Genomic DNA, 25269 nt, shown 5'->3' with positions numbered 1-25269 from the left:
CCATAACCCATGCAAGTCTTTGATTAGCTTCTAATTACTTGTAACCTAGGCTATTGTTTATTTTACCATGATGCAGTGGGCCAGTGGCTAGTTTTATTTCAATTGAGAAAAAGATTTTAGAGATAATTATAAAAACAGGCACTTTTTAGGAGTGAGATTCGAAAATTGGCATTGAAATAGTGAAAGGCCCAAATAAAGTTTAGTCGTCCACTGTTGCGGACGATTTTGCCTTTTAATAATCGTAATTGAGTTTGTTTTAATCTGTGAATTGAGCGTGATGATGTCATGGTGGAGGCGCAAGGGGTGTAGGGTTTTGATGAGATAATATGTTGAGCGGGAAAGGGAAACAGTGAATCACGATAATTGATGGTTAATTTGTGGACAGAATCTCATCTACCGAATTAGGTTTAAGTCTACAGAAACCTGTGGACCTGGCTAATTTGAAGAATTTTGTGAAAAAGGTGGATTACTGTGCTGGGTTAATGGGCGGGAAGTGAAGAACAGTAGCGCACGGGTTTTGAGGGTTAATTTGTGGACGAAATGCGAGGAATCTGTAATTAGGGTTAGGTTAGTGAATAAGTTTTGCCTATAAAACATGGACTAAGCCTGGTGAAGTAAGTAGAGGTTTAGTTTTAGGTCCCTAAACTAAACAGTGGTTTGAGTTATAGTAGGAGTTTGTGATCGTGAGAAGCAAGGAGGAGAGAGTACATTTCGGATAAAAGTTCCGCCTTAAGCTTCCCATACCTGGCAGCGTTTTGATTACTAATCCGAGCAAGTGCAGCCTTCAATTTTGCAATTTCTGTGGACTCACAGTCTTCGGCGGCAAATCGCTTTCGGACAGGTGCATTTTCTACTATCCCAACCGTGAAAATACTACCACAAGTACAACGCTGCTTATGTTTTCCATTACAAATACACAACTTACGGAGGGAAGCATCTCCACCCACCCAATCAGCTTTACACCAGCGATGGCCACTATCTAATAAGGTCACCAGACAAGCAACATTCTGATCTCCATCAAAAGTAACAGGAAGCCGCACCTTCTCCTCTATGGAAAATGGACCACGCGGACATGCAACAAAAAGCTGTATTTAACAATACACTGTAATTAGAGTAGAGCATAAGAAGAAAACATAAATATTAAAGGGTATGAATACGTACGTCTCTAGAATTTTCAAGTTGCAGAATATTTTCGCTGTGAAATGTCTTCAATGGGGGTAAAACAGCAACTGGCTTGTCCAAGAATGTACGCAAATCATCTGCGCCAGGGAGATACTGCAAAAGGGCTGGTATAGATTTAAAGAGAAGCAATTGGATAGCCATTGGAAACCCGTGAATGGCAAGGGAATGTTGCTTCAGTTTGTTGAGAAGGTGTGATTGGGAGCGAACTTTCTCCCCAACTTTGAGCATCCGAACTGTTCTTTCAAAAGCATGTCGACCCCATGGATAGTTGAAGAAAAACTCTAAGTCTTTTAGCATCTCAACAATAGGAAACGATGGCCGGATAGGCTGTGTGCCACATAATAAGATCCCTTCAACAATAACAATGAGAACTAGACGCAGTTTCTTCCAACCTGGCATTCTCGGGGAATTCTTTAGGATACTGACAATGTCACTAACTGTAGGATTTTCATTCCTGCCAAATAATGTATACCAATAAGGAGCTTCCCCTTCAGAATGAGACTGGGCAGCAGCTATCTTGGATTTAGAAGGGTAAGCCCCACACAGCAAACCAGTGAGACTCTCAAACTCCAAAATTGAAAATCTCAATGGATGGCCACCATATGTAAACCATATTTCATGCGAATTATGTGAAACAATTTGTCTGCAGAGAAAGTTATGGACTAGTTTACCAGAGAACGAACATCGAGTTACCGGAAGGGAGAATAAGGTGCCAAATTGAGACTGAAGCAGACATGTAAGCTCTGGGGTTCCCTCCAATATACTGAGAATGTCAATAAGATATTGCAGTTTTGAGTATGAGTTTACTCTTCCTTTAGTTGGATACCTATCAGTTTGAAATAGGCGTGATGGCAATGAGTCCTTCACGTACAAACCATCTGCGTTTAAGACATCATGAGACTATAGTCAGCTAAACTTAAACAGAGAAATGGATTCCATTATAGATATTTTTAGTCAACCTTGGGACGATGAGACAGATGAAGAGGATGCAGTATCAGGAGGACACAAAGTATCTACAGGCCGAAGTAGAGGAGCTGTTAGTTTAAATAGTACTCAACCAGAGTTGAGTAGAAATGAAAAAAAAAATTATGTCACCTCGAGGAGATCCACCGCAGCCGCTTTATTGGCCCTTGTCAGACTCAGAATCTGATGCTGAGGTAGCAGTGTCACTTATTTGAATATCTGATGCATTCGTGCCAAGGTCTGAAGCACTTACAGACACTGAAGACGTTACAGATGGAGTGTGACTACCAGCGTGGGCAGACGAATCAATACATGTAGGACTGCTGCTATCTGAAGAAAATTAAAGAGAGAAGAATAAGTGAGAGACAGTCACAAAATTCCCAAATAATGTAGCTCAAATAACAAATGTACATATATCGGTCGACCAAATTCCATTGTTTTTATAGACAAACTTTCAATTAAAATCTACGCGAAGAGGTAGTTGACATGACTCAACAACAGAGGGGCGGAAATGAGGGAGATTATGTTAGAAAAAACACCCTACTGCCATCAAGACGAGTTACCACAAACATAACAGCGAGAATCGTTAACCCATACGAAACAAATCAATAACATATTGACTACATAAAACTAATCCCTAGAGCCACTGGAGGAGCCTAAACCCACGGGGCCGGAATGTAACGGCGGTTGGCTACAGAAAACTAATCCCTAGAGCCACTGGTGGAGCCTAAACCCACGGGGCCGGAATGTAACGGCGGTTGGCTACAGAAAACTAATCCCTAGAGCCACTGGAGGAGCCTAAACCCACGGGAAAGGAATGTAACGGCATTTGACTACATAAAACTAATCCCTAGAGCCACTGGAGGAGCCTAATCCCACGGGGAAGGAATGTAACGGCGCTTGACTACTGAAACGTAATCTGTAAAGCGACAGGAGAAGCATAAACCCACGGGGAAGCTATTTTCCATCGCTTAACGACTGAAAACTAGTCGCTAGAGGTAGTGTAAACCATAAATCCAAGGGGAAGCTTAATTACTAGAAATCGATGACTACTAAAAAGTTAAATTTCCATCGATTGCATTGCAGACTTTGGGTTGCTTTAAGCAGGTCGGGCCTTTGCCGGCCAAACTTCGAGAAGGACGATTATGCGGAGAGCCAACAGTAGTATGAGAGGGAGGTTTCGGCAAAGGGCAACGTGGCCGAAGCAAACGCGAGGACAGATTTTTAGATCCACAGTTAGGAAGCTGGAGGTTTGATTTGTCCGTCCGCCCAGAAACCCGAGCTACTGCATCACGGAGCCACATATTTCTGGTTTTCACCATGATCGCAACTAAGGTGTGATGGAGTTAGGATGAGGTTGGGGAGAGAAATCTGGATTTTTTGGGGATCTCGGGTATCGAATCGGGTAACAGTTCGCCGATATTGAAGGCGAGTTAATTAGTTGCAATTACAGAGAGTATGACGTCAGCGGAAGGAGGGCAAATTGGTCAATTCGACTGCTTTGGATGCCTAAATCTTGAAAGCATTTGGAAAGTGCCTAAATCCGAAAGACACTTGTGTTTTAATGCCTTATTTTTAAATAACTCAAGATTTTATTAGATGTCAATATTGTCAAAGTCTAGACAAAGTTAACTTTTGAAGATTTGATCCTACTAAACAATAAACATTGACCTATTCGAGGATTGACCGTTAAAAAAGGAAAAATTTTAAAAGTGAAAACAGGATAAAAAAAGAGTAATTTCTATCAGCGACGTAAATTTGAAAACAGTCAAAAGTTATACCATAAAAGACAAAACAGTCAAACTATTTAATTGGTCTTGTTATGATCTATTTTGGTAATGTGATTATAGGCTTGATGTAACACAAGTGAGTGGGAGCTGTCTTGTGGGTCCTAATTTCGTTCCCAGTCTTTCGCATTTTAGTTTGACCAAATTTATTGATTTTATAAATTTTATACAACACACGATTGATATACTTTATTTAATTTTTATTATAAATATATGGTAGCTAATAGTAATAAATTTGGTGGTTGTGTTATTGTATACAACTGGTGATATGATTGTCGATTATGAATACAGTCATACAGATTATAATTTTTTTTTTTTTTTTTTTTTTACAGATTATTTTTTGTTAACAAATAATTTAGATATGAAAACATATAAGTATATAACTGGTGATATGATTGTCGATTATGAATACAATCATACAGATTATAATTTTTGTTCATTGTTTGTGATATCTGTTTATTGAAACCGAAAATTATATATACTTAGATGCTTTAAGCTTCACTTCTAAGATTAGATATTTTCTCCCAACAAAACAAAAGTGTGAATTTTGACCCAAAAAGAAAAGCAAAGAAAATAAATAGAGTTTGTGTGACCTATAGGCTAATGAATAAATGCAAACCGAATAAGTGTCATTAGTGTTAATTACGAACAAATCGAACAAAACAAAACATGTGATCGAGACACTAACATGTTTACGCATAAACTAAAACTGAAACCTAGCAAAAATTAGATTATATAACACAATCTGTTTATTTTCTCAAAATTAATTCAGATCATATAATAGTAGTATTATTTTGAATTTAATTTTGGGAAATTGTTAAAAATACCCCTTTTGGTGTGCCCCTTTTCAAAAATTTCCCTTTTAGATGTTCATTTTCAAAAATGCCCCTTTTTAAATATGAAATTTTTATAAAGTTTTATTAGGTTTATAAGGTACTTATGGATTGTAACTACTACTTGAAGACTCGATCCAAGTATTTATAAGGTTTTATAAGGTGTTTTTAAAGGTTTTACAAGTTATTTTAAAGGATTTTTAAGGTTTTTCAAAGGTTTTACAAGATATTTTAAAGGTTTTTAAAGGTATTTAGAATGCATTTATAAGGTATTTATAAAGTATTTATAAGATTTTAGATACATAGAAATGTAGTTTGTGTATGTTTTAATAATATTACATACATATTTGGGTAAATCTTATATTTTTAAGAGCATTTTTTATAAGGTTTTAAAAAAGAGTATTTTTGAAAAATGACATTGAAAAAGTGTCATTTGCAAAAACGTCTTTAATTTTTGACATAAGTAACAAAGTTATAAAAGCCACACGTGTGGCGCATCATAGCCTGCACAGATAAGGTCCATCGTCTTCCTTCTCTCTCAATTCCAAATTCCTCCAAGCTCCAAAAAAAAAAAAACAGTTCCACAAAAAAAATGCCGGGGAATTTAGAGCCATTGGATCTCGGAATCCAAATACCATACCATTTCAGATGCCCAATCTCACTTGACCTAATGTCCGATCCCGTAACCATCTCCACCGGCCAAACTTACGACCGAACCAGCATCGACTCATGGATCGCTATGGGCAACACCACTTGTCCTGTCACACGTGTCGCTCTCTCCGACTTCACTCTCATCCCTAACCACACTCTCCGCCGTCTTATCCAAGAATGGTGCGTCGCTAACCGCTCTAACGGCGTTGAACGGATTCCTACACCGAAACAACCGGCGGATCCAATCTCCGTTAGGTCCCTCCTTAGTCAAGCCTCCGCAGTTACCGGAACTCACGTCTCTGTTCGTTCACGCGCCGCCGCGATTCGTCGTTTGAGAGGATTAGCTAGAGATAGTGAGAAGAATCGCGTTTTGATCGCTGGTCATAACGCGAGAGAGATTTTGGTGAGGATTTTGTTTGCCGATGTTGAAACGACGTCGTCGTCGTCGGAGCTTGTTTCTGAGTCGCTTGCTCTTTTGGTTTTATTGCATATGACGGAGACGGAGTGTGAAGCCATCGCGTCGGATCCGGGTCGGGTCGGGTTTATGACCCGGTTGTTGTTTGATTCTTCGATTGAAATTAGGGTTAACGCCGCCGCGTTGATTGAGATGGTGTTGACCGGTTCGAAATCGATGGATCTGAAATTGATAATTTCCGGATCCGATTCGATTTTCGAAGGCGTTCTCGATCTTCTCAAGAATCCGATTTCATCGCGGCGAGCTTTGAAGATCGGAATCAAAGCGATTTTCGCTCTCTGTCTCGTGAAACAAACGAGACATCTCGCGATCTCCGCCGGAGCTCCGGGAATTTTAATCGACCGTCTGGCTGCGGATTTCGATAGATGTGATACAGAGCGAGGTTTAGCGACGGTGGAGCTTCTCTGCCGGTTACCGGAAGGATGTGCGGCGTTTGGTGAGCATGCTTTGACGGTGCCGCTAATGGTGAAGACGATATTAAGAGTTTCGGATAGAGCGACGGAGTACGCGGCGGGAGCGTTGTTGGCTTTGTGTACGGCGGAGGAAAGGTGTAGAGATGAGGCAGCGGCGGCGGGATTGGTGACGCAGTTGTTGCTATTGGTGCAGAGTGATTGTACGGAGAGAGCGAAGAGAAAAGCTCAGATGCTTTTGAAGCTTCTCAGAGATTCTTGGCCTGACGATTCTACCGTTAATTCCGACGATTTCAATCGTAGTGAAGTGGCGCCGTTTTGAGTTTTTTTTTTTTAATTTATTTAACAAGTTATTTTTATTCTTTGTTAGAAAATTTAGAGTAGTCTTAATTGTGTAATTAATTTGAAACAAAAAAAAATTTCAATAGTCTTTTTCTTCCTAATTGTCTGCTTTCTTTGATCTAAAAAAACTTGTACATCTCTCCATCAAGTTCTAAAATTTGCCTAAATTTCTTCAAAGTGAGATTCAAATTAGGGTTCTTACTTCTTAGTTACTTTAATAGGTTTTTTTTTTTAATTGACATCAAAATATTTTAGGGAAAGTTAGTCAGAAACCGACAAAGTTGCATAGAAAAATAGAACTATAAATTGCGGTCCTATTCTAATGGTTAATTCTAATTTCTAAGTAATCAATTTGTTATTTTTGTTTGTGAGTATGTTTAGTTCTATTTTTTTTCTGAAGGTAGATGTAATAAGTTTCTCTGTAATCATTGTTTTCTTTTCTTAGTTTTTGAAGCCGTTGAAATTGTAAATCTACTACACATCAGCTGGTAGGTTGTATGCATATGGTTTTATTTTTTCATTGATGCACACTTAAGGTATGTATGCAAGTGGTTAGGTAGCTTATTTTTGTTTTGGTTGGTTTAAATTTCATTCCATTTTTTATTTTAACATTATTGGTTGCTTTCATTATGATTTTCAATACAGAGATGTTGATTTATTATGATTCTCAGTTTGATCCTGGGTTTGAAAGTTTGTTGCGAAGCCCAAGCCCATTCATGTATGTGTTGAGTTTGTCTTTGTTCTATGGGTGAACGACCTGTGTCCCCCCACGAAGTTTCATATAGTACCATAACAACATAGATTTCGGGTCTCGTCTCCAGTCCACACAAAACTAAAGTTAAACTCCAGTTTCCCCCTAAATTGAAAGTTCGAGACCTCAGTCTCCATAAATTCAAATTTTGTGGTTTATCGTTGGTTTACTGTGCCAGAAACACCATTAACCGCTTAACATCGAGATTAAACCGGATTTACCCAGACTGATGTAAAACCGATCCACAGACCAAAGCTTCAGACCTTTCATGGTTTCTTCAAGCAATCAAAGACGACATGAGCAAAATCAAAATCCGACACAGAGCAAAGCTTCAAAATCACTGTTCGTTTCGCAATGCAGGAGTATAATAACAGACATGGATTCGAAATCATTCTAAAAATTGAGATCTGAAACAAAATCGAGGAAAATCAAAATCCGATCCGAATCAGTCGAAAAAATAAAATTAGAAATCAAACAGTGTAGATTGCTTGATACAATTTCTATTTGATCTTAATCGGACGAAGAGCAAATATTTCAATGATTCTCGATTTATATCTCTAGAGATCCATCTAGTCCATTGCTCTAATCCATCGTCATCTTCTTTAACGAAATAAGGCTATCTCGTCAAACCTCCCATCTGCTTTTTTTTGTCTTTTGTGAAAACTCAATTGGGTCAAAAGGAGCTGCAAAGGGATAAGAGGTAATATAATATTTGAGGCAATTAACGAGACATTGTCGATTAATCCATTGATTTTCAGCTTCTTCCTTCCACCACCACCAAACCAACAACAATGGCGTTAACTCCATCTCCTTCAACATTAACTTCACCCCTTGATTATTCCCCACATCTCTCTCCATCTCTCCATTATCTTCTCCCCAGATCATCTTCTCCTTCCTTTACTCTCCAGTTATCTGCGCTGACTAGAGCTTTGATAAAATCAATGGCAGCACATGTACAAAGCCTTAATTCTACATCAGCAGATCCATTCTCCGGTAAGATCGCAGAAGCGAGTTCAGAGATAGTATCACAAACCTTCTTGGCTATAGATTTAGTACTCTCCTGTTGCAAAGACGTGATAACAGATTTAAGAGTCAAACGAGTAGATTCAGCAATTCGAGGGTAGATAAAAGCGGAATCATCGTCATCTCCAGTACGAGTGAGTTGTTTCCGTAGCAAAACAGCGGACATAGCACGAAGCTCGAGATTGGAAGATGAATTCAGAGATTGAACGAGTTTCAATGCGAGTGAATCGGGATATGTTTGTTTACAGAGATTGGAGAGAAATTCGGCGTGGGAACGTTGTTCGTTTTGAGAATTGGGGATTGATTTGGGGGTTTTTGATTATCGGGTTGGTTTATGGGTAAATCCGGTTTATTTTCGTTGTTACGCGGTTAATGTTGGTTTCGGTACAGTAAACCACAGATAAACCACGAAATTCAAAAATTTGGGGACCAAGGTCTCGAACTTTTGATTTGGGGGGACACATGAGTTTAACTTTTGATCTGTGTGGACTGCGGTCGAGGTCCGAATTCTGTGTAGTTGTGATACTATATGAAACGTACTATGGGGACACAGGTCGTTTACCCTTCTATTGGTTATAACTTAATAGCCCGGAGCAAAAACATCCTTTTTCTTCACGTCGCCATTGGATTGGACGTTTCTTGCTGAAATTCATCGTCTTCTAGTGGTTTAAAAACTTAACCAAAAGAAAACAATATTCAGTCATATATCCTCATCAAGTTTGATGAGTATAAAATATTTAAAATGCTTTCTTAATTGTGTTATATGAACAAAATTATATGATAAAAATATCATGGCTAAAAGTAAAAGCCTAAAACCGATGATGAGTATGAAAACTGAAAAGAAAGAAATTGGACTAGATGATCCAATATGAAGCCCATTATCATTTTAGTTAAATCTTCATTTGCTTAGGTGTTTAAATTTGTGTCTAACACTATGATAAATTTTTCAAACTCAAAATTAATTGGCAACAAGTATATCACTCAATGTTTTATATATTATGTAAAGTTTTCTAAAACTTCAATTGCGAGATCTTTAGAACATCTCCACCGGTTGAGAAATTTGAAATAGTACTCACTAATAAAATACTAATATCTTTAATATAACTTAGTTATATAATTAGAATTTAATTTAAAATAAAAATTGAATCATTAAAAAGAGACAAGTGTCTCAAGATTCTCTTTGAGTTTATCAAATGAGAATTGATGACCTCTCTCTTTTTTTCTCTTTTTTTTTTAACCGTCAAATACCATTGAAATACCATTGATGAAAATGCTCTTATGTGCCTCCAAATTGATGGTTTTTATTGGTCCATTACTAATCGAATCTCATGTAGGACCAACAATAAACTCTACTTTGACCACTTAAAATTCTGATTTGTATTTTCTCCTAAAATGCTGTCTAGTAGTAAAAAAAAAACAAAACATAAATGTACATAAACATGATAAAAATGAAAAATATCCACTCTTGCTCCTGTGATGGCAAATTTTACAATCAAAATCGATATTTTATATCTGCCACAAAATAACATTAGATAAAACAAAATTTGGATGGATAATATCATAACACAAAGTTTCAGAGTATATAGTAGAAAGGCCTATGAATTTTTTTGTTTTGAATTATGTTCATATTATCATATAATATATCTGATCTTCTCGTCAATATATTGAAGTCGAAATCATGTTTCAGTTAATTGAAAATTTATTCATGTATAATAAAAAAAATAAGGTGTGATGACAATTTTTCACTCCCAAAAATGAGAAATGGTGCCATATAAAACAAAGAGACGCTAGAAAATTAAATAGGTATATATAGTAGGTATATTCGTTTGTGTAAAATATAAATGCCTAGACCTTATAGAAAAGAAAAGAAAAACATCTTAATCTTCAAAACAGGATGGTGCACTTTAATGGCTTAAATGTCTCATTGGATAATATTTGCCAATACATTGATAAAGAGAAGAAAATTAAAATTGCGAAAAAGAAATCACTAGACAACAAGGTTCGAAGAAGCTATTTCTTCTCTTATTCCTTTTTTTTTTTTTTTTTTTTTTCTTTTTTGATAATGGGGTTTAAAGTGAAAAGTCCAAGCTAATCTTCTGCATAAGCAAAGAGATGGGACTTTGCAGAAAAAAAAACCTGAAAATACTGAAAATTCAAACGGAAGCAACCAGATACGATTTATGGAGATGAAAGGTATAACACCAGTTCTTGAGCAACTTGCTTGAAAATGTCCCCTACTCCAAACCCATTTCCCAATAACTGACTCTCGTAACTCGGATTTACCTGTTTCATCGCATAGAAGCAGGAAAAAGGACCATGATAAATAATAAATATCACTATATATCATATGATAAAAATGTTATAATGTATAAGTTACCTGTGCTTGGATCACGTAGGTGCTCCGGAAAACATTAGAGGAGACATTAGCAAACAAAACCTCCATGTTATACTTCTCAAACAAGTAACAAACAGAAGTGAAAACCCCTGATTTGTGTTTAGGGACACACAAATTGAAGAATGCTTCATTTCCACAGATATTCAGCACGACGTTACGTGAGGACCAAGTATCGAAAGTCACGATCGGATCATTACAAGGGTAAGGCAGGAAAGCTGCGCGAGGGTAAGAATCTGCTGCGGTGGCGCCTATGGGATGGTTTGAGATTGGTGTGAGGAGAGTTGTTGGAGAAGAAGATGAAGATGGATCATAAGCCAAAGTTGTAGTAGGAGTTGTGTTTGTTGAGGCAGAAGAATACTGAAGCCTCTCGAGCTTTTGCATTTGGAGTTTTTGCAAAGTTTGTTCAAGGGATTTGATGGAACTCACTGCTTCATCTACTATCGTTGATTTGTCTGCCTGTGGATCAAATAAAATATTAGAAAATATGATTCTATATAACGTAAGAAATCCGACACATAAATGTACATATTAGTTAATTGTCATTTATTATTTATTATATGTACTTTTATAGTGCTTTAAAACCGGAGCCTTTTCACCATGTGTAATCGGTGGATTCAAATAAGACTCGGTTTAAAAAGAAAAATTTAGAGATATTAGTTAAGATCTATAATATTTGTAAGAAAAATATCAAATTATACATAACATCCAGAAGAAAAATTATGAAACGAAAAACATTGGGACAAAGACGAGCAAGGCAAAAAAAAAAGAGAGAGAGAGAAATCGAAAGCCTGGCGGCTTTGCCAAATCACACCAAATTTAATTGACATAGCTAGATTATATATAATTGTTTATATTAAAGCGAAAAGATGTGAAACAGAACCTGAAAAGGAACAAGCGTAAGCATTTGAATAAATTGAAATCTTAAAACATGGCAATCCGTAAGAGAAAGAAACATGAGAGAATCTTATGTTAACATAACCTAAAATGTAATAATATCATCTGTTTTTTCCGATTGGTAATAAACGGAATGACACGGTATAAAAAATAGAAGTAGAAAATAAAATTAATGAGTTTTATAAATATTCGTTTCACAAGATGAAACAAAATTCATTTTTTTTGCAGTTGGATAAGACTAAAACATATTTTGAAATCAAATATTATGTCCGCATGAAATTGTGTTTTTTAGTTATATGTATATGCATATCTGTAATATTATAGGATTGGTAATTCATACAAATAATCGTTTTATAAAACACAACTTTGATATTTCGCATATGAATTACCAATTAAAAACGATGATAATGAATATATGAATTTCATGCCGACTAGGAAAGAAATCTTTCAATTAAATCATACATTCTTATTATTAAATCAATACCTTAGGGGGAAGTTGAGGAAGCAAAGCATGTAATTTAGAAAACATGTCCCTCATTTTTTTTCTCCTTTCTCTTTCGGTCCATATATGTATTTCATGATCAGGTGATTCTTCTTCATGGTTTTTATCATTTCTTTTCGTCCTTTTTTTCCCCTTTTTCACCGTCGCAGTCTGGATCTTTGGCGACGGATGAGAAGGTTGCGATGGAGGCGATTGTTTCTCGATTCCTCTGCAACCACCTCCGGAATCATCAGAATTGGATATGCCCCACATAAAACCCTCTTGCCCCAACTCTTGAGCATTAGTCATATTGAATTGAATGCTCATTTACCCTTTTTTGGTGTGTTTATTGTGATTTTATGAATGTCTTATATAAAGAAAGAGAGAGAAAGAAAGAAAAGATGGTGAATGAAAGAAAGAGAAATAGGAGAAGAGGGATATATATAAAGAGTTAAGTGAGCTCACAGCAAAAACCCAAAATACAATCATAAGACAAGGCCGTTACTAAGACATCAAAATCAAAAAGAATATTTAGCTACTTTTTTCTTCTTTTCTTTCCCTTTTCATGAAGTTCTTAGGAAATTTCTTTTCTTCTTAAATATAACATTAAAGAATTGTTTGTAAGACCAAAGTTTCATTGTTGATAGTAATTAAACTAGTGGTCATAAATTCTTACGCGTTTTCTCTATTTTAATTTAAAAATATCTTTTAAATAAGTAAATAACTAAGTTAATTAGTCTATTGGTTTTATGTGATATTATCATTCTCTGAGAATTCAACTTTATCTAATGTATATTGCTTTAAAAAGGTAAATAAGTAATTCACTATATAGTAAATAATTATAGGAATGTACTAATCTTCTCTAAAACGTGATAAGCTCGCTATTTTTCCGTCAAACTACATGAATTATTATATTTCCATTCAACTTAGTTAATGGGGTGTTATTCTAAATTAATTTTTACAAGTTTTATAATCTTTAAGATTTGAAATTTGATATTACTTTTAAGAATTTATTTGTGTGAATTTCAAAAATTTTGCACTATACCTTAGATTAAACTGAATTCATATATTTCCATATAACATCATGATTTTTCCACCAATGGGCAATAACTGTATATTGTTTAACGATTTTGAATTCAACAAGTACCAATACCTGAAATCATTTTTTTAATGAATCTTTTAAAACAAAATTGATGATTTTTTTTTATAATAAAACATATGTCACCAAGCTTTACGAGATGCAATTTTAAAAAATATATAAAGGTTTTTAAGGATTTTTTTAAAAAATCAAAATTTGATAATACATATGAACATAGTTAAAAAAACATGTTGAACGGGTCACTATAAAGAATAAATCATGTAGTTTAATGATCTACTCGTGAGTAAATGTAGTTTTGATGTATATTATTCAGTTTTGAAGTGTAAATTCATGTAAGTTCTTACTTAACAAACTAATATGTGTAATCTTAATATTCGTGTGTTGAATAAGTGTAATTTGAACTTTTTCGTTAAGATGATTTGTAGTGCCAGAGCATTCGTCTAATAGCAATCTATAGACACTATTCTTGTGTAATGGACGATTTGTTATTTAACTTATTTTAGAAAGCTAATAAACAAATTGAAGTAGGCTTGCAAAATGCACATCAGCACAATTTTTTTTTTTTTCATAAAGCTTTTGTTGTTACTTACATAGTATTATTACATACACTATCCAATATCCATATTCAGCGAAAAAAGTAAGATTAATAGTAATACTTGACTGTATATATTAACGTTCAAGAATTTTTTTTCTTTTTTGAAAAATTAACGTTCAAGTGAAAAAATTCATGAGAGTTGTGAAGAACTTCTTACACATATAAATAGATACGAAAATTTGGTTTTTGTGAAAAACAAAAATGAACCTAATTGATTAAGATTTTCGTATTATGCCACCACACCCTGATTTGTCTTTCTCGTATTTAGTTCTCAACGTTCGAATCATTTATGGAACAGTACTTAAAAACAAAAAAGAATATTGAACAGTTTAGTTAATCAGAATAGCAGTTGTATTATACAACTTGTATATGAACGGTTTCTTTACAAAAACATTTAAAGAAAATATATTGTATATATTAATATTGTATATTTTTTAACCCTATTCATATATTTTTCATTGGAAACGCCAGCAAATGGATTCGAAAAAACATTTAACTTTTTATTACTTTATTCCAAATTTTATATCTGTCTCTGAAGTACTTCTAAAAAGTAATTTATAAATTTAAAATGGATGCACCAAAATTTCATATTTAGTGATGAGAACATTTTAAAATTTTTTGTAAGTTTACCCTTAATTTGTAAAAATGTACGTTAGACAAAATCGAAATAGCAAGATAACATTTGTATGGGTCTTCTAAGAGATTCTATATAGTCACGTACCTTAAAATATCCAAATTATTATTATAGATTTGGACTCCTCGTATTGAGAACTTCGATTGATATATAAATAATCATAATTTAACAGACTTAATGGTAGTGACGACGTGTTACATTGTTTTAAATTTTAAATTCGTGGGTTTGATCATATACTAAATATTTCATTACTAAGTATCTAACAAATGATAATTGTATCATGTACTATAATTCTAAGAAACTCATCCACATTTAGTTTAAAATTTTAAACTTTGAGTTATTTGACACTTGTCATACTATCATAACAATCTATTTATAATAATAAAATACATAGAATCATACGTTACTTTAAATACTAATTTAAAAATATATATTTTTATTTTGGTGAAAGAAATTAAATATTTTATTTTAGTTTTCCAAAGAAGAGAACTTCTGAAAATCGAATTGAAATTTTCATGCTATTTATCAAATTTACCAAACTTATAATTTTATTGAAAATCTGTATGTAACATTTAAATTCAATGAAATCTGTATGTATCTTTTTTTTTCTCCAAAATATGTATGTACCTTATAAGATTTTGGAAAAAAAACAGATACATACATATTTCATTATAATTTTCCACACTTATGTTTTAAGCATAATATTAAGATATTAATTAATTGAATTTTAAATTAAATATTTATAGTTACTTTATGACCATATTTTTTACTATAATAATGTTAAAATCAATCATTTCTATTTAATCATATATAGAATTTCATTAATAAAAATTATTTGAATCATTATTTTCTCTTTAATTTTTTTTTGAAAAAGTTACTAAATAATTTTATGTATTTGCGCAAAAGAGGGTCAGGTATCTTGTTGTGTGTAATTGATACTCTCGCTGTTACAAAATATAAGAGGTTTAAGGTAAATGCACACATATTTTTTCATTTATTTTTCTTTTAAAAACATCAATTATATTTAGTTAAAAGAAAATTCAACCAATAATAATAAGGACTGTAAAATACAAATAGTCAAAAATTGTCAAATGCATTTAAATTTACTTTAAAACTTGTAAAACAAAATAAAATCCATAAAACATCTAATAAAATGAAACAGATAGAGTATTTATTTGGATGATGTAATAATGGAGAATAATTTTAAAACAAAGAAAATATCAAAAAATTTGATTCGCTACAACTTGACTAAAATTCTAGTATCTCAGTAATTAATTTTTTTTATGTGATCTCTCGTTTGAATAATATAAGTTGTTTATCAAAGAAGTTGTTACTCTGATTTAAAAAAGAACAAAAGGTGTAATTAGGATCCTTAATGAACTTGTGATTATCTTAACTGTCTAATAAGTATGGGGTGGTAAAAGTGAGCGTTATCTTTATGGTTTTCAGTGCATGTAATCATTGATCGCCAGAGATTTGAACTGTCACTTTCTTCTTCTTTTTCTCGTAAAAACAAACTTTTTGAAATAAATTAAAATTGTCTGAATCCGTTCATCATATTCAATTACGAGTTTTTGAACTTATTCCTTACCTAATGAAAGACTGGATTTTCTTACATACATAAGACAAAAACGGGAATTTTATAGTATGGTTAACGTGGCAATCATTCACACAACACAATTGAGTCTAATTTTGGAATTTAGCGATTGAAAAGTGGAAAAAATCTATGTAGAATAAATTTTGCTAAATTGAGGAAATTAAAAGCCATTATAGGTTTTTTTTTTTTGTTCAAAGCCATTATAGGCAATTTCCACATTTTTGTTAACTTTTTCCATTAGAGTTTCTCGCATTTTTACTTATATTTAGAAAATACCCATGTATGTATCTATAAAATACGCATTTATAAAGATAATGTATGAGAACGGTATGTTAATAATTGTTAAAATTTATATGGTTTTTGGGTTAGCTTAACTCACAAAAGCATGGATCAGGTTTTGTAGCGTTGGATTTTCTATTTTAACACTCTCATTTCTTGCAATAAGATTTTGAAAATTAATTAAAATGATAATAAATTTATTATTTTTATTATTAATCGGGACGACCGGTCCTTATATGTACAAGGTTTTGCTTTGCCACATATGAATTCAACTGCTCTTCTGCTAAACTGGATAACATGAACACTTTTGGGCCAAGGGATGTCTAGAGTTTCGACTATGGCTGGTCATGTCGATACCAACCATTCCCAAGATTTATAGGAGATCGATCCTCCGCCACCAGGTTTGGTCTTCTGCCGCCAATCGAACGATGTTGAATGTAGAAGACAATAAGAGTTTTTTACAACAATTTGAAGATAGGGAGGGTTTTGATGTGGACAGGGATGGTTTTGACTACGTGTTATCTGTTGTCAACTTTGACAGGAGTCAGGAAACCATCTATAGATGATAAACAGAGCAATGAAGAGCTGCTGAAACCTCTCATACAAACAGCCACCGAAGAACACAATGAAGAATATGGAACAAAACTTGAGTATGTGAGTGCAAATATTACTACATGCATGGGTCTTATGTATTATATAGCACTTTGGGCTAGAGACCTAATCTCATCAAATTGAGAGCTTAAACTTTACCAAGCATTTTGCCCAAAAAAAAAAAACTTAACCAAGCAAAGGTGTGCAAGTTTCGTGATGAGATCTCGGTCGTTATGGTCAGGCCAAGGCCGACTCACTAACAAAGTCGATAAGGTTATTCCAAGGCCCATTTAGATTTGTATTAGTCTGTCTGTTTTAGTAAAAAGGAATAATTTCCTAGAAAAAGCTCTGTAAACTTATTGTGACATTGATCATCAGATTCAGACGCTTGTATAAACCAAATTTTATAGTGAAAAGTGAAAACTCTACACAAAAAGCCAAACAAGACCTATCAAATGAGCAATCTGTAGATAAAAAAAAAGGTGAGAGGAACGATACAAAACTTCCCAAAGTATTAAGAAAATCAAAAACACAGAAGGAAAATGCTAAAACTCAAAATCCAAAACTTTCAAGAACAACTCTTTGTTTCTGATTCACCATAAGAAGAAAATAAACACTTATGAAGTGTATATAAACTGAGCTCTTTCAGATATCACTTAGAACTCTCAAGGTACGATGTTGTCTCCAAGAGACAGAGAAGCTAACTGATCAGCTGCACCACCAGCTTGCTGCTGTGCTACACTCCTCAAAACATCCATTGCTTCTGTAACTTTAGCTTTAAGTGCCTCAGGTGATTCCAGCAAGTGAAGTACTTCGGTTTGGTCCATTTCAAGAAGCATTCCCGTGACTTTAGCTGCGGATTCTGGCTCCAGCTGCTCCACAAGCGGGTATAGATTCTCACCAAGCATCTGTATGACGAAGAAACATAACAGGTTTAAGAAAGGCACATTTTTCTTAGTTGTTCTCGCTCTGTTAAAAACAAATCATTTGACTTTACCGTTCTCTGTTGCTCTGGAGCTGCGTTTGCAAGTTGTGTAGCCAAAGCTCCAATAGGAACAGATTGAGAAGCAGGCGAGTCACGATGATGCACACCACCACCACTTGACACGTCATATGGAACAGAAAGCATGTTTGGAGTAAGACCAGGCATTGTGTTTACATCTCGCTGAGGATACCGATACATCCGACCTCTTGGATGCATCTGGAGAGAATGCAAAATGTTAGCATGCTAATGGTTTAAACATGTGAAGGAAGTCTTGGGCCGAAAGAAAAACTTAACCTGCTGCTGCATCATAGGAGAAGGTTGTTGCGGTTGTGGAAGAGCTCCTCCTCTTCTACCACCACCCGGTCGCTGCTGCTGCTGCTGTTGCTGCTGCTGTTGTTGTTGCTGGCCTTGTTGCATCATAGGCATGAAGAAGTTTGGCATTGGAGACCCACCAGGTCTCATACCCGGTACAAGCTGTTGTTGATATCCGAATCCAGGCTGTTTGATACCCAGTTGGTGAAGAAAGTTATAAAGATTGATATCTCATGCTTTTTGCTCAAAGCTTTGCGAGATTTACCTGAGGAGGAATCATAGCAGGAGGTCCTTGACCATAGAAGAGTTGCTGACCCATTGGTGGACCACCTGGTGGATACATTTGCATCCTAGGACCAACCGCAGGTGGCATATTGACAGGCCTCATCTGTGAAAATTGAGCCTAATGCCAGACAGGTAAAATTAAGCATGATGAGAATGGGATTATGATAATCCTTTTCTAAGGATAAAACAGGGTTAAGTTAACCAGACCTGTAATCTAGCTTTGCGGTCTTCTTTCCGCTGCGCAAGAGCAACATATAGAGGTTTGGTAACAATCATTTTTCCATTCATCTCCGTAATCTGAACCACGGAAAAGAAGACATTGTTAAGCATCGAGATCCTTCCAGAGAATAGCTTTGACATGTCTTTTTTTATATTGTAGTTACTTACAGCTCTAGATGCTTCCTCAGGAGTTGAAAATGCGACAAACCCAGATCCCCTACTCACTCCAGTGGGGTCACGCATCACCTGTCACATTCAAATGTAATACATTTTAATCCAAATATGCTGAAGATAATAAAAAGCGCAGCTTTTTATTGTATCAATCACAGACCTTGCATGATGTAATCGTTCCAAAGGGAGCAAAATGTTCTCTAAGCTTATCATCTGTGACGCTCTCATCCAAGTTCTTAACATACAAGTTCGACCCCTGAGACTTGTCTGCAGCCTCCTTCAAACTTTGCTCAAACTTTTGTTTGAGTTCAGTTTCCCTCTCAGACTTCTTTTGGGCTTTCCCAACAAACCACTCCTTGTCGTCAAAGGTCTTTCCATTTAGAGCGTCAACCGCTCTGGCTGCATCATCCGAATTCTCAAAATTGACAAATCCAAAGCCTTTAGACTTGCCTTCACCATCTCTCATAATAACACAACTAGTAGTCACTCCGAACTCTCCAAAAACTTTGTTCAGCTCTTCATCACTCAAGGACTCGGAGAGGTTTTTAACATAAACATTAGTGAACTTCACTTTCTCACCCGAAGGATCTCTCTGCAGCTTGTGAACAAAAGGTCCAACATATACTTGCTTATCGTTAAGAAGCATTCCATTCAGTTTATCAATGGCTCTCTGAGCTGCTTCATCAGTGTCGTACTGCACAAACCCATAGCCTTTCGACTGACCAGAGGGATCAACAGCCACTTTGCAAGATAGAATGGGACCAAAGGCTGAAAATGTCTCGTGGAGTGCTTTGTGATCAATCGATTTGTCAAGATTCTGAGACACAGATAATAAACCATGTCAAATAGGACATCAATAAAAAAACAAACTTTGAGATGATGCAAAGGTTTCTTTCCAACATTGTATAGACATTCAAATTTGGACAATAGGAATATAGATTTAGTATCAGTACCTTAATAAATATATTACCAACTCCGCTCTTACGGAGACTTGGATCACGAACAGAATACATAACTCTTATAGCCCTTCCATTGAGAGCCATGAAATTAAGCTCATTCAGTGCCCTGGAAGCTGTCACCAATCAGAAATATTAACATCAAAATCATTCATTTCTCTAAGAAGAATAACATTGAACTCGCACAACACAACCTCAGAGTTAAGAGCTATGACCTCAAAGCAAACAAACCTCCCAAACAGCCAAATACCCTGAAAGCCCACAATGTTACCAAATGTAACCACTTTCAAATTAACCTTAAAAGCTTTCACCTTTTTTATAGCAAGTTCCCAAATTTAGATTAGCATTTGATATAACACAACAATTGATACCCCAAATTCGTTAAACAGAGACCAGATTAAACTCATACCCCAAATTCTACAACGACTAAATCCCAAATCAGATTAAAGCGAGAAGCACTAAGAAAGTTACCATCTTGAGGAGTGGCATAGTTAACGTAGCCGTAACCAAGAGATCTCCGAGTCGTCATGTCTCTGCAGACACGAACAGAAACCACCTGACCCGCTTGGCTAAACGCCTCAAACAGCTGTGAATCCGTCACTGTCGCATCCAGATCGCCGACATACAAAGACGTCGTCCCTTGCTGCGCCGCTCCGGCAGCCGCCGCCGCAGCTCCAGCCGCCGCAGCAGCACCGGGAACAGCTACTCCACCATTGGCATTCTGACCCTGATGCTGAATCTGAGCCATTTTTCAAGAAATCACTCTAAATTACCTATCTATCTTCTCAATCTCAGCTCAAATCAAAAGAAAAAGCAGAGATTTTTAAGAGAAGAATCGTCGACGCCGGAAAATAAAAATTGAGTCTTTGAATCAGAAAAAGGAAGGAAAATGGGGAAGTAACCGGCGGCGAGCGTTGCAGCGTTGAGCTTTGATAAAAGGGTCAGAGGAAGTGACCTTATCAGAGAGAGAGAAGCTCAAATGAAAAAAACTGCAAAGAGGAAAGACAACCTTTGAGGTTTCTGTGTTTATATATGGAAGGTTTCACCAAACCCTAAAAGCTTTGATGGTAATTTGACAAATCTCAGCCGTTGGATTTACTCTGTGGTGTCGTTTTGTGGGTCACACTTGGATAAAATAGGCGTTGGGAAATATCTTACTCATTCCGTTTCGTTTTAGTTGTCGTTTAAAAGTTTTCGCACACAAATTAAAAAAATCATTAAATTTTTTGTTTTACCCTTTATTAATATTTTCTATAATTTTTTTATTGGTCAAAACATTAAAACATTAATGACAAAACATGAATTTTCACCAAACATTTGTATTGAAAACCTAAAACGACAACTATTATGAAACAAAATTTTAATCCTAAAACGACAACTAAATTGAAACGGAGGGAATAGCATTTTAATTTTTTATTCTTTTGGCAAAAATAATTATTTTGTGATCAAAAATATATAACCGTATTCAGACAAAAGAGGAGTAATGAGATTAGAAAAACAAGGCCGACAAAAAAAAAAAATAGAAAAACAAGAATCAGTGTAAGTATGTAAGTAGTGATGTTTTTAGTTAAATAATAATAATTTTTCAAAAAAGTGTTAGGCGTTAAATGGACGGTGACATAATGTCTAGCGCTTAAAACGCTTAATGGGAGCCTAAACGATTTTTAAGCGGATTAAACATTTATAATATAAAACATTATAAACATGATATTATGTATAAAATTTATATAAAATATCTATAAAACACTAAAAAATATGAAATTATAAACAAAAATTATGATAAAACATTTATTTATATTTATATTAAACAATATATGATATTTATAACTATATATAGAGAGATAAAACTTAATTGGAAATTAAAAAGTACATTAAACAATAGCTATGTAATTTTAAGCGGTCAAAACGGTTATCTAGGCGTCGCATGAGAGTCTAGCGTCTAGTCGGAGTCTAGGCGAGCGTCTAAACCGCTTTTTAGAACACTAATAAATATACGTAATATTTAAGAAAATTTGTTAAATTATAATATACTTCGTAAATTTTTTGTAAGGTAAATTAGAAAGTCAAGTGATTTTGGTATTAAAAAGGATAAATTATGAAATTGATGTAGTAACTGGCAAGTAAAATAAATATGTTCGTTCAGACATATTTTATTGTGGGTAATAGTAAAACAAAGAAGTTGTAAAGTTTTTGATTTGCAAAAAATATAAAATGCTGTTACTTTTCAAAAAAAAAAAAAAATTGAAATATCATGCATTTATTTAACAAGATGGTTATTATCTCTTTAATCTAAAAAAAAAAACAATTTGGTTATCTATCTCGATGTAATGCATGAAACTAAAACATGAGTGACTTTTTAAAAAAAAACCTTTTCTAGCTTGCGTATGAGAATTTTTGAAAAGTTTCGAAATAGTTAAGTTGCAACTCCAAGAGGTTTTCGTTGCTTATTTACAATCCCTTAAGTTGTTCTCTTTATAATCGAATTCGTTGTTGTCGGTAAAGAACACATGAATCTATGGCCCATTTCTTAATCGGAAAGGATTCTTTCACCGGAATCTGGCTCGAACGGCAGAGGTTGTTCATCGGGATGCTTGAGATTATACACTCGACCTGTGTTTTGGTTAAATCCAGTTTACTGAAACGTGGTAAGTGAAAGCATGAAAATGACTAATTTTCTTCTTCCTTAGTCGATGCTTTGTTGGGGTCATACTGGGCTTGTCTTCTTACTGTAAAATGCCAAAGGGATAAGAGAATAAAGAGAAAAGTTGTGTTCTATTGACATTGAGAAAAGGTATATATACATCCTATACATGAAACCCTAAACATACTTAGGGAAATTAACATATTAGCCTAAGTATAATATATTTACATTATAGGTCCCTAATACTCCCCCTCAAGTTGGAGCATGAAGATTATACATGCCCAACTTGCGCCGTAAATAAGCAAATTGTTGAGAACCCAAAGCCTTAGTAAAGATATCCGCTGGTTGCTCCGTAGTGGTAAGATGCGCAGTAACCAGTGAACCATCCTGAATTTCATCCCGAATGAAGTGACAATCCCTCTCAATATGCTTCGTCCGCTTATGAAAAACTGGATTGGCAGCACTATGTAAGGCTGGCTTATTGTCACAAAACAAACGCATCGCCTGCGGATGAGACAGTCCAAAGCATCCTAAAAGCTCACGATTCCATTTCAACTCTCGAGTAGTAAAACTCATTGCACGATATTCAGCCTCTGCAGAAGAAAATGACACCACATCTTGTTTCTTTGTCTTCCAAGCAATCGGAGAATCACCCAACATAACAATAAATCCTGTAACCGATCTCCGAGACATGGAACATGTAGAAAAATCTGAATCACAATAAGCTGTCAATTGTAAATCAGGATCAGAACTCAACACAATACCTTGACCCGGACAGCCTTTAAGATATCTGACAACCCGTATAACTGCAGCCCAATGCTTGGTACGTGGTTGTTGCATAAATTGAGCCAACATATGCACAACATAGGACAAATCTGGTCGGGTAAAAGTAAGATATACCAAACGCCTAACAAGCCTCCTATACCTCTCGACATCCTCATAGAACTCTCCTTCATCATCCGGCAACTTATGGTTTTGCTCAAGCGGAGTAGACACTGGTTGACATCCCAACAACCCACATTCACTTACAATATCCAAAGCATACTTCCTTTGCGACAAGTAAAAACCATCATGAGACCGAGATACTTCAATGCCCAAAAAATATTTCATAGCCCCCAAGTCCTTCATATGAAAACATTCACTAAGGTATCCCTTAAACTCCTGAACACCATTAAGATCATTTCCCCCAATCAACAAATCATCAAAATAGACCAACACAAAGAGTTGCATAGATCCACGCTCCAAGGTAAAAAGAGAGTAATCGGCTACCTGCTGAGCAAACCCATACCCTTTTAGTGCTGCTGCAAGCTTAGCAAACCAACAATGTGGTGCTTGACGTAGACCATATAAAGATTTCTTAAGGCGACAAACTTTTGATTTATCTTGAGAAACAAAGCCAGGAGGTAATCTCATATAAACTTCTTCCTCAAGATCCCCATGTAGAAACGCATTATGAACATCCATCTGATGTACTTCCCATCCTTTGACAGCCGCAATCTTAAGAAACTCGCGAATAGTTGTCATTTTCACAACAGGAGCAAATGTCTCATCAAAATCTAACCCTTCGACCTGTCGATTTCCCATGGCCACCAAACGAGCCTTGAGACGCTTAATTTCCCCATTCGACTTATACTTGATAGTAAAGATCCAATGACTGCCAATAGCTTTCTTTCCTGGCGGAAGATCGGTAATATCCCAAATGTCATTTGCTTCCAAAGCATTCACCTCTCCAGACATCGCATTGCACCATTTCTCATCCTTAACGGCTTCCGAGTATGACTTAGGAACCGAGACAGCAGTAATGGCCGCAAAAAAAGCTCTATGTGAATCAGAAAATCGGTCACAACTCACATAATTAGCAATGGGATAGAGGACCGTACCTGGAGCAGAGGACGCTGATTGAGTGAGTGCCGGTGAGAGTGTGGGATGTTCAACTGAGCAACGTGTAGTATGTAGTACATAATCACTTAGATGAGCCGGAGGTTTTCTTTCCCGTTCGCTTTGTCTAACTTTAATCCCTTCACTAGTCAGATTATCATTCCCTAATTGACTCCCCCTTTCCTCCAAAGCAGTATCTGAAGTCTTTTTATTATCTTTGGACCCCGTAATATGAACACCGGACGAGCTGGATGCTGGATCGATCGATCCTGGTGCCGGATCGATCGATCCTTTAGTGGCTGATGTCTCAGTAATTTTCTCTGGATCGATAGATCTAGGCGTGGGATCGATCGATCGATCGCTCCGTCTCGGGTCCAAGCTCGTCACATGTCAGTAGCTTGGGATCGATCGATCTACGTGCCGGATTGATCGATCCCGTTTGGTCAGTCAACTCATCAAATGTCAATAACTCGGGATCGATCGATCCACGTGCCGGATCGATCGATCTAGTCGTCTCTGGTCGAAACTGATCATCTTCAAACTGTGCGGGATCGATCAATCTCGGCTGTGGATCGATCGATCGTTGTTCCGACAACTGATATGGGAATTCATCTTCTTGAAACACCACATCCCGAGAAACAAAGAATTCCAACTTCTCCAAATCATACACATGCCATCCCTTCTGACCAAATGGATACCCCATAAAAACACACCGTCTACTTCATTCCCCAAACTTATCTTTATCCCGCAAAACATTACGAGCAAAGCATAAGCTACCAAAGACTCGTAAGTGAGTGATATTAGGTACTTCCCCAAACAACAGCTGATAGGGTGTCTTTC

At 35.6% G+C, this 25269-nt stretch overlaps 4 protein-coding genes across 4 annotated transcripts; 1 reads left to right on the top strand and 3 right to left on the bottom strand.

Annotated features, from left to right (window-relative positions):
• The first annotated feature begins 5274 nt into the window (after positions 1-5274).
• LOC9327596 (U-box domain-containing protein 26) lies at positions 5275-6800 on the top strand. The gene has a single exon (XM_002894170.2). It carries the CDS (start codon positions 5358-5360, stop codon positions 6621-6623), a length of 1266 nt encoding a protein of 421 aa, XP_002894216.1. The 5' UTR covers positions 5275-5357; the 3' UTR covers positions 6624-6800.
• Positions 6801-10327: 3527 nt separating this feature from the next.
• LOC9327594 (transcription factor bHLH95) lies at positions 10328-12605 on the bottom strand. Its single transcript, XM_002891486.2, has 3 exons — positions 12191-12605; positions 10795-11268; positions 10328-10700 (listed from the first exon to the last, which is right to left on the bottom strand). Exons 1-3 carry the CDS (start codon positions 12512-12514, stop codon positions 10596-10598), a joined length of 903 nt encoding a protein of 300 aa, XP_002891532.2. The 5' UTR covers positions 12515-12605; the 3' UTR covers positions 10328-10595.
• Positions 12606-17361: 4756 nt separating this feature from the next.
• Positions 17362-20921, bottom strand: LOC9330277 (polyadenylate-binding protein 8). The gene is made up of 9 exons (XM_002891485.2): positions 20382-20921; positions 19908-20026; positions 19115-19771; positions 18952-19029; positions 18772-18861; positions 18545-18682; positions 18262-18465; positions 17980-18183; positions 17362-17890 (listed from the first exon to the last, which is right to left on the bottom strand). Exons 1-9 carry the CDS (start codon positions 20656-20658, stop codon positions 17648-17650), a joined length of 2010 nt encoding a protein of 669 aa, XP_002891531.1. The 5' UTR covers positions 20659-20921; the 3' UTR covers positions 17362-17647.
• A 2155-nt stretch (positions 20922-23076) lies between these two features.
• On the bottom strand, positions 23077-24148 carry LOC110224644 (uncharacterized mitochondrial protein AtMg00810-like; the record flags this gene model as incomplete). Its single annotated transcript, XM_021011069.1, has 1 exon — positions 23077-24148. A coding segment is annotated over exon 1 (1059 nt), but the record flags the coding sequence as incomplete, so codon positions are not given.
• Between the last annotated feature and the right edge of the window lie 1121 nt (positions 24149-25269).

The sequence above is a fragment of the Arabidopsis lyrata genome, assembly GCF_000004255.2.
Source record: "Arabidopsis lyrata subsp. lyrata unplaced genomic scaffold ARALYscaffold_1, whole genome shotgun sequence".
NCBI classification, from domain to species: Eukaryota; Viridiplantae; Streptophyta; class Magnoliopsida; order Brassicales; family Brassicaceae; genus Arabidopsis; species Arabidopsis lyrata.
Note: the sequence above shows the minus strand (reverse complement) of the source record. Positions and strands in the feature narration are given on the sequence as shown.

Excerpts from the sequence above, each read along its gene's own strand:
- LOC9327596 (XM_002894170.2), top strand. The coding sequence starts at position 5,358 with ATGCCGGGGAATTTAGAGCCATTGGATCTCGGAATCCAAATACCATAC.
- LOC9327594 (XM_002891486.2), bottom strand. The coding sequence starts at position 12,514 with ATGAGCATTCAATTCAATATGACTAATGCTCAAGAGTTGGGGCAAGAG. Across the intron at positions 11,269-12,190 it reads TTCCTCAACTTCCCCCTAAG|GCAGACAAATCAACGATAGT; the intron begins GTATTGATTTAA and ends TTTGATCCACAG. Across the intron at positions 10,701-10,794 it reads CCTACGTGATCCAAGCACAG|GTAAATCCGAGTTACGAGAG; the intron begins GTAACTTATACA and ends GCGATGAAACAG.
- LOC9330277 (XM_002891485.2), bottom strand. The coding sequence starts at position 20,658 with ATGGCTCAGATTCAGCATCAGGGTCAGAATGCCAATGGTGGAGTAGCT. Across the intron at positions 19,030-19,114 it reads GAACGATTACATCATGCAAG|GTGATGCGTGACCCCACTGG; the intron begins GTCTGTGATTGA and ends TGAATGTGACAG. Across the intron at positions 18,683-18,771 it reads ACCGCAAAGCTAGATTACAG|GCTCAATTTTCACAGATGAG; the intron begins GTCTGGTTAACT and ends GTCTGGCATTAG.